The sequence below is a fragment of the Hevea brasiliensis genome, chromosome 8, assembly GCF_030052815.1.
Source record: "Hevea brasiliensis isolate MT/VB/25A 57/8 chromosome 8, ASM3005281v1, whole genome shotgun sequence".
NCBI classification, from domain to species: Eukaryota; Viridiplantae; Streptophyta; class Magnoliopsida; order Malpighiales; family Euphorbiaceae; genus Hevea; species Hevea brasiliensis.
This window is the reverse complement of record NC_079500.1, coordinates 5,886,479-5,901,907: the sequence shown is the minus strand read 5'-3', so window position 1 is coordinate 5,901,907 and position 15,429 is coordinate 5,886,479. Positions and strand designations below refer to the sequence as shown.

The following is a 15,429-nucleotide window of genomic DNA, read 5'->3' as shown; positions in this document are numbered from 1 at the left end:
CAATGATAAAGAAAGTTATGGCATATGTACTTAAAGAGGCCAACAACATTCCTTATAAATATCAAATCTAAAAAGATAAAAATCGAGTTTACGTGAAATAAATATTTTAGAATAAGGTAGTGCGAATAATTACATTCAATCTACACCTAATCTTACAAGGTACTTGTGTTCTTCTTTCCTGTAAAGATGAAGTTGGAGGACCAGCTCTCTTCTTAGCAAATGCACTGGTTTTGTTTTCTGATTCTCCATCGCTGTCGTCATCATCAATGTCCTTATCATTGCCATTATGTCCTTCTCTTGTAGATGGGAAGGATTCTTCAATACTTTTGGCAGCTTTTCTCTTTCCGGCTTCCGATTTGGCATGTAATTTTCTTTCAACCGAATCATTTAAGGGTCCAACTTTAGATTGACGCACAAATTTGGCTCCAATCAACAAAAACATGAGAAATATCCTTCAGACAGCGCAATGAGACAAGAAATTTAATAATGGAAATTTGAAAAAATGCTAAACTAAATTGTAAGGACAGCCCTCTGGTTCCACTTCTATTGTTTTCTCCTCTACCACTTTAGTCATAGTATTAACCCATTGTTCAGCCTGCACATCAGTAATATCAAGCATCAAAAACAGGAAAAAGAAAATAGAAAGAAAACCCATTTAAAGAAAATCCATTTTTCCGTTATTTTCACAAGGGGAAGCAAAACAAATTACATCTAAGAAAACAAAGATACTGATTTACCAAATTCAGTGCCTTCTCCAATCTGACAATTGGAGGAGGTCCGGGTGGTTTCTTCTGCGTCTCCGTACTCATTGCTAATTCTTTCACTGCACTAAAACACAATCCATTTCATACAGTCAATTTCTCAAAGACGTGGTGTTCAAGATATACATGAATATCGTCAGGTTCTGAAGCACAGAAAAGGAAAATAGCATTGCCAATACCTTGTAAAAACTGTAAAATTCGAAATCATTCTCCTTTTTAATGATCAACGAAAGCCAGCAAGCACAATGTATATGGCCCAAGGCGAAGTGACGGCACTGTCTTGTGGCTGTCCGGCGAGCGAAGTAAAAGAAAAAGCCTGATTTTTTGGTTCTTGCTCCTCTCGTGGCGGCTGGGGGGCAGTTTCAGTGAACGAAGCTTCGAGGGATTGGACCTTTTCTTATTTCAGGTTTCTGAGCCCATAGCATTTCAGGGCCTTGTAGCCTAATAAGAGGTCCAGTCCATAGATTCAGCTTGTTTGTTGTTTCTATCTCTAGACCTCTGCCTTCCTCCTTCATTCTTTCCTTGCCTTTCCTTTCCACACTTTCCTCTCTGCAAATGCTCCGTTTCTAGGGCTTGCTTGTTTACAGTTTTTATGCAAGTTTGTGTTCCTTCATCTTCACCTTCTATGTTCCGCTACTGCTATTGCAAGCTCTTCAAGCCCTCTTGTCGCTGTTTCTTCTGTTGCTACCGTTGTTCCCAACCTTAATCCCTAAGAAAAATTCACCTTCTTATATATTTATTCTGCTATGGAGTCTGACCTATCTCTAGGGTTTGCATCAAGCACGACGACCTCCCACCGTGCTCAAATCGCCGACGATTCCATCTCTCTCCAGCTCGATTCCAGCTTCCGCGACCCTTCTCTCCCTGTCTCATCGGTTCCTCTTCAATTGCTGGAGCCACTAGTGGACAATCATCATCAACAACGTAGTCATGAAAACGGCAATATAGATGGGCAAAACGACGATGATGAGAAAACTGAAGAAGAAGAAGAAGAAGATGAGAAGGAAGTTCGCATCTTAGGGTACTCCATGTGCTTTAAGCGGCGAAGAGAGAGCGAATCATCATCGATTTCGTCGAAAAGAACGGCAACATCGGGTGAATTGGACCTTGAAGAGCGGAGAAAGTCGGTTAAGTCATGGGGTAACCAGCCGCTTTGTATGTCGGATCCTGAGATATTTGATATGATGGAGAAGGAAAGAGAGAGGCAATATAAGGGTCTTGAATTGATAGCTTCGGAGAATTTTGTTTGTCGAGCAGTAATGGAGGCTCTGGGAAGTCATTTAACGAACAAGTACTCGGAAGGAATGCCTGGGTCGCGATACTACTGTGGGAATCAGTACATAGATGAAATAGAAACGCTGTGTTGGAAGCGAGCCTTGAATGCTTTTGGTTTGGATTCAGAGAAATGGGGAGTCAATGTGCAGCCTTATTCGTGTACCTCTGCAAATTTCGCAGTTTATACGGGTTTGTTGCTGCCCGGAGATAGGATAATGGGGTTGGATAATCCTTCCGGAGGTAATTCCAGCCACGGTTATTATATGCCCAGTGGGAGGAAAGTGTCAAGTGCCTCCATTTTCTTTGAGAGTTTGCCGTACAAGGTGAATCCGCAAACTGGGTATATCGATTTTGATAAGCTGGAGGAGAGGTCACTTGATTTTAGGCCAAAAATACTTATTTGTGGCGGGAGCTCGTATCCAAGGGAGTGGGATTATGCTAGGTTTAGGCAGATTGCCGATAGGTGTGGTGCTGTACTTTTGTGTGATATGGCTCAGATTAGTGGTCTTGTTGCTGCTAAGGTGCTAACTATGATACTTTATTATCTGCTTTTTTATTTCTATTTTTGATAACTTTATTTCTTTGCGTTGAATTTACTGTTGACTGTTTGAATTCATATGCAAGTCTCTATTTTATAGTCTGCTAACCAACATCAAGCCAATTCACCTGGTAGGAAAAAGGAGTTGTTTGAACAGGGACAGAGTATAGAAATCCTTTTATTGCTGCCTTTGGCTGGTATTTTCTTGTTTGTGATGTCATTAAGGGTTTCTCCCAATATCGAGTCATGCAAGACACAAGGATGTTGAGACTTACTATTAGTAATATTTTTAAACTTGTGAACTTTTAAATTCATTCTAGAAAGGAATTGTTTAGTAGAAGCTAAAATCTTTCTGCTTGATGTTTTCTTTGAAAAGACTTTGGTTGCTTGATTGGTGAATATCAGGAGTCTTCTATTTGTAACTAAAAGGCTGTAGATTTGAGTTGACTCTTGAGAGTAGACACTTAATATAGAATAATAGAAATGCTGAGTCAAAGTGTTAAGATTTTCTCTGAAATCTCCATCTCACATTGACAGGAATGTAGCTAGTTAGTATTGTTAATCCTATTACAATAAGTATCCTTTTGTTTCTGCAGATATTTTTTAAATATTATATTTTTCATTCTTTACATAAGGGAATTTGGCTGTGCTACATCTCTTGGTCATGATGAAGTCCTGCCATGTTCCCCAGTCCGATAGATAACTGAAACCTAGATAGAATGAAAATTAATTCACACTTAATTGGTAACTGGTGATTGGTGCTGATGCAGAGCTGGATTTTTCAGTTTTAAGGTTTCCCATTCTAATTAGGATTTTATTTTAGTGTTTTCCTATTCCATTTTAGTTTCCTATTCTATTTAGAATTTTAATAAATTTTCCTATTCTAGTTAGGATTTGTTTTCATTAAAGATATTGTTAAAATTTGCATGCTGCAGCATTTTTGTGACGCTCCTGCTCTGGCCCTATTTTTAGATAGGTCTTTTTTGTGCAAAATAAAATGTAGTTTAACATGCAAATTCATGTGTCTTGTTATTTTGTTTGAAGGCTTTCACTTAGGAAGCTTGAATATTTTCTATAGTTGAGCTGACAAGCTTTGGTAAATTTTAAACGTGATGTTGCCAGATATATCCAATTGACTTGTCTGTTAATTAGAAGGAAAAAAAAAAAAGGATATATCCTATTGACATTTTTTTTCCAGGAATGTGTAAATCCGTTTGATTACTGTGACATTGTTACCTCAACAACACATAAAAGTCTTCGAGGTCCTAGGGGAGGTATAATTTTTTTTAGGAAGGGTGTGAAGCCAAGGAAAAGAGGAATGCTTGTGGGTCAAGGAGATGATAGTGATCAGTATGACTTTGAGGAAAAGATAAACTTTGCTGTCTTTCCATCAGTACAAGGCGGACCACATAATAACCATATTGCTGCTCTTGCCATAGCCTTAAAACAAGTAGCTACTCCTGAGTTCAAGGTGTACATGCAACAGGTGAAGAAGAATGCACAGGCTTTAGCCTGTGCTTTGTTGAGAAGAAAATGCAGGCTAGTAACTGGAGGCACAGACAACCACTTTTTACTTTGGGATTTAAGGCCTCTGGGATTAACAGGTGTAGTGCTGTTTTATATTGCTGTTCATGAGACGATACCTTTTTTTTCTTCTTTTATGAAGAAAAAATCTACTGATTCAATTTTATTTGTCCAAATTTTTTCTTTCTCATTCTCAAAAGCATTTAAGAAATCCATCATTTAGATAAATTGAGAAAATCACAATTATGTGTCCCTTTTTCTGCTGATGGCTTGAAGTTCAACCAAGCTTTCTCTCTCTTTCGTTTTCTCCCTCTCCTTCCTCTGGTTACCATGATACCACTCAACTTAATCATTCCATTTAGCTGGAGCTGGATGCATGAACCGTATTCCTCCATTCATCTTTACTGAGGATGTGTTCTATTTAATATGTTTGAATCAAGCCATTTCTTATAACTTCCAACTTCTTTTGTCCTTTTTCTCCCTTTGTTCTTCCTTTTGTTCAATTGATCTGCGTCTGTTGGCTATAGTCAAACTATGTTCATTGACCTTCCCTTCTCTTCAACTTGGGCCTTTTGTTGGATGTATGCATTGTTTTTTGATATTTTTGTGTATTATCAAGTTCTTGTTTGAGCTGCTCTGACTTCATGGAGATGTTGTTTCTCTCCTGGGCAAAATGTTGTTGCATAAAGCAATGTTGGCATTATTTCCTTCTACAGAATATGGGTAAATTTGATTAGATATACAAGTGTTCTTTCTTTCCTTCATAGACATGACTTAGCCTCTCTGGCTGGAGGTCTTTCTTTTGCTTGCTTACATTCTGATTTTTGTCATAACAATAAGTTATGCATGTATTTGTGCTTTTGTGTGTGGGAAGCTTTTCTATTCTGACATGAAATTCTGTTTTTGAGTTCACTCATCATTCTGCATCTGTCTGCATATTTTCTGCACTGAATCTAGTGGAACTTATTTTATTGCAGCCTAATGTTTTTATACAAGAAGGTTTCCCTTGTCTTTCAACAATTTTATTTGTTTATTGGTTTTTTCAGGGAAAACTTATGAGAAGGTCTGTGAGTTGTGCCACATCACTGTAAATAAAATTGCTATTTTTGGTGGCAATGGCACCATTACTCCTGGAGGAGTAAGGATTGGTAAGTGAAGGCTCTGTTGAATATTGTTGCCGTAAAATGTGAATCTTGATGTAATGCATCTTATCATTCCAGGTACTCCTGCTATGACATCAAGAGGTTGCCTGGAATCTGATTTTGAGACAATTGCTGATTTTCTCCTAAGAGCTGCGCAGATTGCTAGTATGATGCAGCGTGAGCATGGAAAGGCTTTCCTAAAGGGTTTGCAGAGCAATAAGGAAATTTTGGAGCTCCGGAATCGTGTTGAAACTTTTGCAACTCAGTTTGCAATGCCAGGTTTTGACTTGTAAATAGGTTTTAAGAATGCAATTTTCAAATTCATACTTGCTGCATGCCAGGCCTCTTCTGCTCTTTGCAACCATGTCAAATGTAAATCAGTTAGTCGCTTTTATGCACTGGATTGGCCTCTAAAACAGCAGTTTTAAGTAGGTCTTTCGATTGCCTGATATAGGAATTTTGCTCAGTTCATGGATGATGGAAGGATCTTTCTGGTATTGACCCTTTCTCATCATTCACTTGTGCATTGTGGATTTTTTATCAAATGGTGGTGGCACTCCTGTGATAGATGAGGGTTTTATATGGACAAATTGGGAAAGGGAAATCTAAACTTAGCATCTTCTATTCGAGAAGGTTGTAGCTATCAATACATTAGCAACTTTCTTAAAGATGGGTGACAATTTGAAGATTAATTGATTCTCATTACGGCCTTATATTTGAGAGAGCCTATAGAATATATATAAAAATATTCTTGATGCATTGGGAAATAAAGCCCAGATTTTTTTTTTAAACGAGCACAATGTGAGGTCAATAATCCTTTTGATCTATCTTGGCATTGTAAATTTACACCAATCCTGTTTTGAATTCAATTCTTGGTTTCTTGGAAATTTTCATTGTATTTGTAGAATTGCATTGGGAAACATGGCAAACCAAGCATGTCATTTATACCTTTTGATTTTAAAACTATGTAGTTGTAAGTTCAATGTGTAGAAAGAGGAGCTGGCATAAGCATCACAGTATCTGTAAGCCAAGTGTTGATTTGAAAGTCATTTCTGTAGTAAGCCAAGTGTTGATTTGAAAGTCATTTCCGTAGTTGTTTTATTTCTTCCCTTAAATGCAGCTGTTTAACTTGATCAAATGGAGAGCTGTGCAATGATAATTTATATTTATTCAATTTCTATGATGATTAATCTATATTTGTGAATGATGTAATTAAAATGGAGATATCTAATTTCACCCAAAACATTTTTTTAAAACTGTGTTACACTAATTTTGTAAGGAATGGTGAGTTATCTTTCGTCAAGCTTCTAGTTTTCTAACTTGACTGTTGGAATGGATCTTTAGTGAAAGCTAGATAGCTCTTCTAAAGTTTTGCTTATAATTGTGGGTGATTTAGTCAACCATCAATAATCAAATTTGAGATTACTCATTATCTATACCCTTACAGAGGTATAAAAAGATAAATGAGATTTAACTGGATTGATCCAAATAGATTGTAAGTCACTAATAATCTTTGGTTACATAAAGGAATTTGGATCTTCAACTATGAAAAGCTTATCATTATCTCTAATCACTTCAATAGAGTCAATTTCTGAACCTTCTTCATCTGTTACAATGGCATTTCTTGCATCAAATCTAAACTTTTCGCCTATAAAACAGCAAGAGATTGACGAAGTAAGGAAATTTGCTACACAACAAGTTTTCATGAAAAAGAATTTTTGATATTCAAAGCAGAAATCTAACCTGCAATGCTCTTGAGCTCCTCTATTGAATTTGGCAATCTGATCAATCTCCCCGATTCCCTGCAACAATTCTCTTTCCTAACCAGAGGATGGCCTCTATATATGCTCACCCTTATATATTTCAATCCAATGGATTTTCCGGAGGAGTTGCATTCTTCCTCTTCTTGATTCATCTTCGAAATCACTTCATCACTAGTCACAGTATCTGGCATTGTAATCCTGTGTCCAATTTCTCTCTTTTGCATCATTTCTTTCAAAGCTGTCGAAGAAAACTCGCTTCTGTTTGCTGCAGAAACATCTGCACCATTCATTACTAGCAAGTCTACCATGCCTACATAATTCTGTGCAATGGCTATTTGTACTGCTGTTTTCCCTTGGCGATCCTTTGAGTCGACGTTTAGCCCATGCTTCAAGAGTTCCTTCATCATTGTCAGATCGTTCCGTTTCGCAGCAGTGCATAAAAGATCACCAGCAGTTTGAGGGTCAGAAACATTTGCGAAGTGATAGAGAATTCTAAATACAGATTGGTGCTTTGATGATAATGCTTCCCATAAAGCAGTGTTTCCATTAACATCTGTGTTGATGGAATACAATTTAGGGTCACAGGAGAAAAAGCATTGGCAGAAAAAGAGATTTCAAATTTGGGTTTAGGAGATTATGAATCGTGTATTACCTCTCAAGTGTATATTGCATCCATGTCTAAGGAGTGCCAGGACACAGTCCTCATGCCCTTTTGAGGCTGCAATGTGCTGGTGCATCACAAAATTTCTCAATAAACTAGTTCTTGTGCAGGAAAAACAAGAAATTGTTGAGGAAGAAGCCAATTATGATTAACAAATTAGTTGAATATTTCCTTTTTCATTCTTAATTAAGTTCAACAAATTATGAATATGAATATGGTTAGATATATAGGAGAATACCAATGGGGTTCTTCCCTTAGAGTCTCCAATATCAGGATCCAATTTTGCCCTTAGAAGTTCTTCAAGAAAAGCAGCATTGCCTGCACTAGCTGCTGTCAGCAAATTGAAAGCCATGTTTGGATCACCATCTTCTTCTCCACCCTCAGTCAGAAATTCTCCAATCTTCAAATCCTTGAGCTTCTTGTGATGCTGCAATGGAACATATTAAATTAAACCTTCAATAACCTCTCAAGGAACAAAAATTTAGAGGAAATTCTGTAATTGACATTAAATTTACTAACAGAGACCTGAAGGAAGTTTTTAATTATAGCTATATAATCTTCTTGTTTGGTCTGCATAGTTTCTATCAGAGCACTGCTTTTGAGCTTCAGGAGTTGTGAAAGTGTCCTGGTTCGAAATGTGAAGCTTTGATGCTTGCAACAAAGTGCACCAACTTCTCCAAAAATGTCTCCAGACTGCAGAGTCCCAAATACTCGCTCTTTATCCAGATCAGAATCAATAATTTCTACCTCTCCAGATACAATTATGTAAATATCATCGGGTGCTTCATTCTGCATGATGACATCTTCTCTAGGTGGAATGTACTCAGCTTTCATCTCTGCGACCTAATTCATCCATGCCATTCTGCTTTGAGTCTAGCTTGAGTGTTTTAAATAAGAACTCGAAGCTTTACATGGAAAATGCTTATGATCTTGTATGAAACTATAGTGTTTGAATATGATGATGAAGAAGAAGATTATAGGTCCTCACCAGAAGCAGCAGTATTTCCCTTGAGACACCCTTGAAAAGATAAACCTTCTCCACTGTTGGCAAAAACAAATGGTGGCAAATGCATTTGCATATGGATTTTGGTAATTGTTCAATCAAATGATTCTGGTTCAAGCTCTCAGCCTTAAATCTCAGACACATATAAGCCAAAATCTGCTCTTTCAATCTTGGAGGCAAGCGATTTCTGCACACAAAATTTGATACTGCTTCAATGCTACTCCTCTGCACAATTGGCCAACAATTCCATCATGAACCATTACCATTTCACTTCCACTAGCAAAGGAACATAAATGAACTATACTTACAAATTCCATGGTACGACGAGTTCCTTCCACGACTAGATTCGTCATGTTACCAATCAAATAAGCAGTGAGGCCAAGGTTGAAGAGCATGTAGAAAATAATGAAGATCATTTCCACAGTGTTCACAGCATGAAGGTCACCATAACCAACTGTGGTCATGGTGGTTACGGACCAGTACAAAGCTGAAATATATCTAATCCAAAGGCTCGTTTCTCTGAAATTTGGGTTCACAGAACCTAGCCATGTCTTTCCTTGATGTGGGTATCTGTCAGCTAGCAAGTAGTACAGGCACCCAGCACAATGCACTAGAAACAGTGTGACCTGCACACATGAAAAAGCTAGTTTGGTTAAGTGACTTTAGGTATTTCTTTATCCAACAAGTGATTGGCGGCATTTTCTTTTTTTTTTTTAGCTTAATTTGGCTTGAAACTAGAACTCGAGACGTTACAATTTTAGAGATGATTTCAGGCACTACCGAGTTAAAGCTCATTCCTTGTCAAACATTTTCTTTTTATACTGTTTTTCTCTCACAAGGGAAATATTTTCCTCTAAAATTGGATAGACACACATCACATTTGTATGCAAAATTTAGGCTTCAACAAGATTTATTAGGTGGGAGCAAACCAAAGATTCACTCACAGACAGTAACCTAGCACATCGGATCCAGAAATAGCTAAACCTTATATCCTTCTCCAGCCTGCGAAAAAATGAAGAAAAAAAGGAGAAAGTTAAGCTCACATAATAGAATTTTTTTATTTATTTTTCATTTTTGTTGTATGTGTTCTTGTTGGGGTCAAGTGTCCTAAAAATTAAGTTGATTAAGAAGATGGTGGGGGTACCTAGTGAAGAGCTGCTTAACTCTCCTGAGACGCCAAAATCTGAGGATTCCCAAAAGGGAGTAAGAGAGTTGTATCTTTTGTTTGCCTGTGAACAAGTAGCCCAAAGCCTCAAATGGGATAGTTGATGTCACATCCATCAAGAACCAGGTTGATAGGTACCTACATATGAAACTCACGCCACTCAATGCTCATCTCCATTTGCTTAAACACACCTTCTATTGTAAATTATACTCATATTCCAATGCAACTAAATACACCAATTGATTCTTCTAATATTAAAAATTTTCCTTACCTAACACAACAAAATCTTTCTTTCAAGTCTTGTGAAACGTAGCATATTCTCAAAGATCAGTTTGAACCCAATTGGTATTATGTACTTTTCATAACAAAAAAAGAAAGAAGAATGATTAGATGGTTCTATTCTCAATCTAGAAATGGCAAGAATGTGCCTGATGCTATATAGAGAAAATAGAGCCATTAATCCTATGGTGGGTCAAGAAATAATTAAAAAAAATAATTATGTAGGATAAAGAAAGGAAAAAAAAAAAAAAGAAAAAACAAACAGAAGAAAGAAAAGGAAAAAAAAGACAGAAAAGCCAAAGTCTAAATTATTCATTGAGAGATTCTTTTCTCATTAAAACAAAAGGTTATAATAAGGGTGTGTAATAATGTAAGGGAAATTTATAATTAGATTTACCTTATATTACATTTTATTTTTTAAATTTTGAGAAATTAATTGTTTAAACTCCGCCTAAGTAGTTTGCGCTTAGTCGGTCCTAAGCCCGGATAAAGGAGGAGGGTTGCAGTAGGTGACAACTTTTCGTCACACCTTATGATATAGATTCAAATGATATAAACGTTGGGGCATCCTGTACTTACGATGAGCTATATCGGAATCCGGGTGTAGTGAGAATTATGCAAGGGTGTAGGGCGTTCACCGAAAGCGACGCGCCATACCGGCGCTAAGGTGTGGTGTTAAGTGAGCAAGGGTTTCCACATCATGAACGGGTGTGGTTAAAAAAGTTAGTCCATAGGACAAATAGTAGAACAAATAGTAGAACATAACACAAAATAAACATAGAAAATAATAGAAGATATCATAGAAAGAGACTAATTAGAAAGGAACAGGATAGGAGGAGGATCAGGGTTGGTACTTGGAATGTTGGATCACTTACAGGAAAATTAATGGAGCTTGTGGATACCTTGAAAAGGAGAATGGTGAATATTGCTTGCATTCAGGAGACTAAATTGGTAGGAGAGAAAAGCAAGGAAGTGGATAATTCAGGGTACAAACTGTGATTTACCGAAAAGAAGAAAAATAAAAACGAAATGGGCATAATCATAGACAGGACATTGAAAGACGCTGTAATAGCTGTGAAAAGAGTAGGAGATAGAATTATACTAGTAAAGCTAGTACTAGAAGGAGAAACAATAAATATAGTTAGTGCTTATGCCCAACAAATAAGACTAGATAGTGAGACTAAACAAAGGTTTTGGGAAGATATGGATGATTTAATGTAATGTAAAGCATACCAAATGAAGAGAATGTTTTTATTGGTGGAGATTTGAATGGACATGTAGGAAGTGATAGGCAAGGTTATGAGAATGTTCATGGAGGTTTTAGTTTGGTCATGTGAAGCGTAGACATACGGAGGCTCCAGTTAGATAAGTAGAGCACATTAGGTTAGAGGATAGAAAGAAAAAAAGGGATAGACCTAAATTGACTTGGAGGAAATTAATATAACATGACCTAGAAGCATTACACATTTCTGAGTATTTAACTCAAAATCGTTTAGAGTGGATAAAGTGAATCCATATAAGCAACCCCAAATTTTTTGGATAAAGGCTTCGTTAAGTTGAGTTGAGTTGAAAAATTAATTATTTAGTCTCTAAATTTAATATTATATCACACTTTATTCTTTGTAATTTTAATATATAGAACAATTTAGTCATTTTGTCAATGGATGTAATTGTTTTAAATATTAAAATTATAGGGACAATTATTTTATATATTAAAATTAAAGGGATTAAATACTTAATTTTTCAAAATTTAGATACTAAAAATATAATATAGGGTAAAACTCAGGGATCAAATTATAAATTCCCCATAATGTAATTTAATCACATCCTATTCATCTTATAATTAACTGTAAATAAAATGTCATAATCAACTTTCTTTTTTTCCTCTTCTTTTGAATGAGATAAGATCAGCAAACTACCAGAATGTTTCTGGTGGAGACATATCGTGGACTTTGGTAGACCTAGACTTATTGTTTATAATTTTCTCTATTATTTATAAATTTTTTAATTTTAAAATAATCTAAATTATAAAATTAAAAAAAAAAAGAAAGAAGAAAACCCATTTTCAGGTTTATGAATTTTATTTTTGAAAATAAATTTTCAAGTATTTTTTTTTATCTATTTAATGAATAAGTGATGATTAAAGAAGTGGAGGAAATTGCTAACCTTATAGAAATCTTTCTTCTGTCGCGAACCAAAAGCTGGGTTCTTGAATCAATATAAGCAACGAAGAAAGTTAAGATAATATCAATGGCGAAAAATAGATCAACAATGTTGTCTGCTATGTATAGCCTTTTATTTCGAGATGAACTCAGAAATGCTACTTCAAATGGGTATACCCATGCTGAATAAGCTACCAGCAGCACCATAAATGACTCCCAACACCTGCAATAAATAATAATAATAAAATTTTAAAATTTATTTATTTATCATAATGAACTAATGTTATGTATTTATATTATTATTATGTATATATAAATATTTTCATATTTTAATAAAATTATAAAAATTTAAAAAATAAAAAATAATTTCCTTTTAAGTGGAAGGAGTCATTTTCCTTACGAATAAAATGTTTTAGGTGTGTTTCTTATAAGAAAAACAAAAGTGTTTTAGGTGAGCATTGTATGTCTGACTGATTTTTCAAAAAGCAGATGAAATTCTGCCAACCGACAATAATTGATAGAAAAAACAAAATTATGTCCACTCAATAGTTGAAAAGTACCCATTAAACACTGTTAAAAAGGTTTTAAGAATTTTAATTTTTTAAAAATAATTTTTAATAATTTCTATTATTCTAAAAAAATATATTTAAGCGAGAAATTATTCTATCTGATATATGTAATTGCAGGTTGTAGAAAATAATTCATATACAAACAACAATTAAACAAGAAATTATTCTATATAATCGTTATATGTTGGATAGATAGATTTTGATGTTGATTATGATAATATTATAATACAGTCGTTGTAACTTAATTTTCTCTAACTGGAAAATTATGAGCATGCCTGGATAGCAAAGTTACCACAACCTTTCATTCATGTATCAGCTAGTATCTCGTTTCACCTTGGAAGATGAGGATGAAACAAGATAAAAAAAAAAAAAGAATTAAAACTAAGCTTAATGATCGAAAGTCATGTAGTTATGATATGAAAGTATTTTATTTTTCATGTTAATATTAATTTTTATATTAGAACCGTTCGATAGTGTTAATATTGGTGAAGAAAATGGAGGTAAAAGTTGTGGGAAATACCTGTATTTTGAATCCATAGGAGATATGATCCAGCCTTTAGTCTCTGTAGGAATCTGGTTATAGCTAGAGACACCCAAAGGTGGAAGAATAATCTTGGACAAGCTAGAAAGAGAAATAGATGTATCATATTCTTCATGATGATGAGTAGTTTCTGTTTCTCCATGGTGGTTTTTGCAACTCTTCTTCATGTTAGAAGGCAGCTTAATATCATTACTTGGTGCTAATCTCATTTCCATTCTTGAAAACCAACAACTCTAGCTATGTTCTTGGGAAGAAAGAAAGAGAGAGAGAGATGATATCTTGGCATGGCAAGGCCAGAAAGGAAAGCTAGGAAAGGGAAGGTTTTCTTCAAGGTATATTATTGAAGAAGATGGTCCTCTTATTTATTTATTTTTTTTTTTTACCAAGAGATTGAGAGAATGAGAATTCGAATCTTATACCAATCAAGTGGGTAATATGCCTTTAATCATTTGATGAAATCAAGTTAAGCAAGGTGGAGAGAGAGAGAGAGATGGAGAATAATGCCTTGTTGGAAATGAAATTGGGGTGTTTTAATTTCAGGGGAATAGGCTTATTGGAAATCCTTGCATTGATTGATTTTTAAGTGATAAGATGAGGAATAGACATGGTGGTGGGGTGTGAGAAGAGGACCATATATAATATGGGCTGCCTTCTCACCTCCCAAGTATTCTCTCTCTCTCTCTCTCTTTCCCACATAATTCCAATATTAATATATGATGTTACAACCATAATCAATTTGTCACATACTGTAACATGTATTGTTTTTATTCAAGTGAAAAGAATCACTGCTAGAATATGATCCATTCATTTATATCTCATGTGTGAATCATTCAATTTTTTAAGCATTTGCATACATAATAATTTAATTTTTCTTATAATCATTCAATTTTTGTAAAAATGTATTATCAAGAATCACTTAATTGCCTTCCATCCACTAAAAAATAATTTAATATAATTAATCAGTAATAATTAATTGATTTATATGATATTATTAATTAATTTTAATTATTAAATTTAATCCAAATCAAAATCATATTTACAATATCTTAAATTTAAAAATTAAACAATTTTAAAAATTTAAAGTTATTTAAAAAATTTAGAGCACATAAAAATTAAAAAAATTAACATACATGAAACAGAAAAACCATATTTTAGCTTTTAAAAGTAGGTGAAATATTAAAATAAAATATGCATATGAAATATAGTTATATTTATTAATTATAATTATTATCACATGAAAAATGCTATTTTTCCCAACACTTCATAATTGTCTTTACTTTAAAAAAAATTGAAATTTTAATTTAAATATTTTTTATAAAAACATAAATTCATTAATAACATCAAAAATTTAAATATTATAAATAATTACAGACAATACTCAATTATTAAACATAAAATTTTTATTATTAGACTTATTATTATATCTAATAAAATTTGTTGATTTTTTAATATGACAATATTGAATCTGTGGGATTGTATATTTTATTGGAACATGGAGATGATAATTAAATATGTATATTTTATTTTTTAAAAAATTAATATAAATATAATATATTTATTTTTATAATATTTAATGAAAATTTTGAATTTTAATTAAAATTAAAGTTTAATATTTTATAAAAGGACGAATTTATTGTGCTAAGCAATAAATAAAATCTAGTTTGTGGTTGTTGTTTGAGAGATTTGATTTCCAATTCAATGCCAAGAGTGTGGACTGAGGTTGGACACGATGGAGACCAGACATATTATTTATATTATTAAATCAAAATTATGCTAATAATATACTAATTAATAATAAATATTATAAAAAAATATTTATATATTAAATTTAAGTATTTATCATTTATATATTAATTTTATTATTTAAATTATTTAATTTTATTAATTTATTTAAAAATTTATTTTCTTTTATTACATTTAATATTTCTAACAGTAATAGATTCATCTATAATAATTCTTTTTTATCACATTAGACTAAATTTTATATTTAATTCCATTTACAAATTTTTCTCATTTTCTTGTTGGTGAAATAAATCTATTTATTTA

General features: G+C 33.7%; 2 protein-coding genes and 1 long non-coding RNA gene across 4 annotated transcripts; 1 reads left to right on the top strand and 2 right to left on the bottom strand.

The window, feature by feature from the left end:
- Window positions 1-68: 68 nt before the first annotated feature.
- Window positions 69-1,080, bottom strand: LOC110658738 (uncharacterized). Its single transcript, XR_002495627.2, has 3 exons — window positions 941-1,080; window positions 738-828; window positions 69-595 (listed from the first exon to the last, which is right to left on the bottom strand). It is a non-coding gene; the product is annotated as an uncharacterized LOC110658738 (long non-coding RNA).
- Window positions 1,081-1,256: 176 nt separating this feature from the next.
- Window positions 1,257-6,127, top strand: LOC110658736 (serine hydroxymethyltransferase 7). The gene is made up of 4 exons (XM_021816468.2): window positions 1,257-2,557; window positions 3,773-4,178; window positions 5,145-5,246; window positions 5,319-6,127. Exons 1-4 carry the CDS (start codon window positions 1,508-1,510, stop codon window positions 5,531-5,533), a joined length of 1,773 nt encoding a protein of 590 aa, XP_021672160.2. The 5' UTR covers window positions 1,257-1,507; the 3' UTR covers window positions 5,534-6,127.
- Window positions 6,128-6,690: 563 nt separating this feature from the next.
- LOC110658735 (potassium channel AKT2/3) lies at window positions 6,691-13,825 on the bottom strand. 2 transcript variants are annotated; one of them, XM_058151087.1, is made up of 11 exons: window positions 13,363-13,806; window positions 12,278-12,496; window positions 9,812-9,970; window positions 9,612-9,669; window positions 8,976-9,293; window positions 8,653-8,892; window positions 8,190-8,507; window positions 7,903-8,091; window positions 7,656-7,731; window positions 6,984-7,556; window positions 6,691-6,888 (listed from the first exon to the last, which is right to left on the bottom strand). In XM_058151087.1, exons 1-11 carry the CDS (start codon window positions 13,596-13,598, stop codon window positions 6,758-6,760), a joined length of 2,517 nt encoding a protein of 838 aa, XP_058007070.1. In that variant the 5' UTR covers window positions 13,599-13,806; the 3' UTR covers window positions 6,691-6,757. The 2 variants fall into 2 exon arrangements, with proteins under 2 accessions (XP_058007070.1, XP_058007071.1); XM_058151088.1 differs by lacking the exons at window positions 6,691-6,888; window positions 6,984-7,556 and having other exon boundaries at window positions 7,656-7,765; window positions 13,363-13,825.
- Window positions 13,826-15,429: the final 1,604 nt, after the last annotated feature.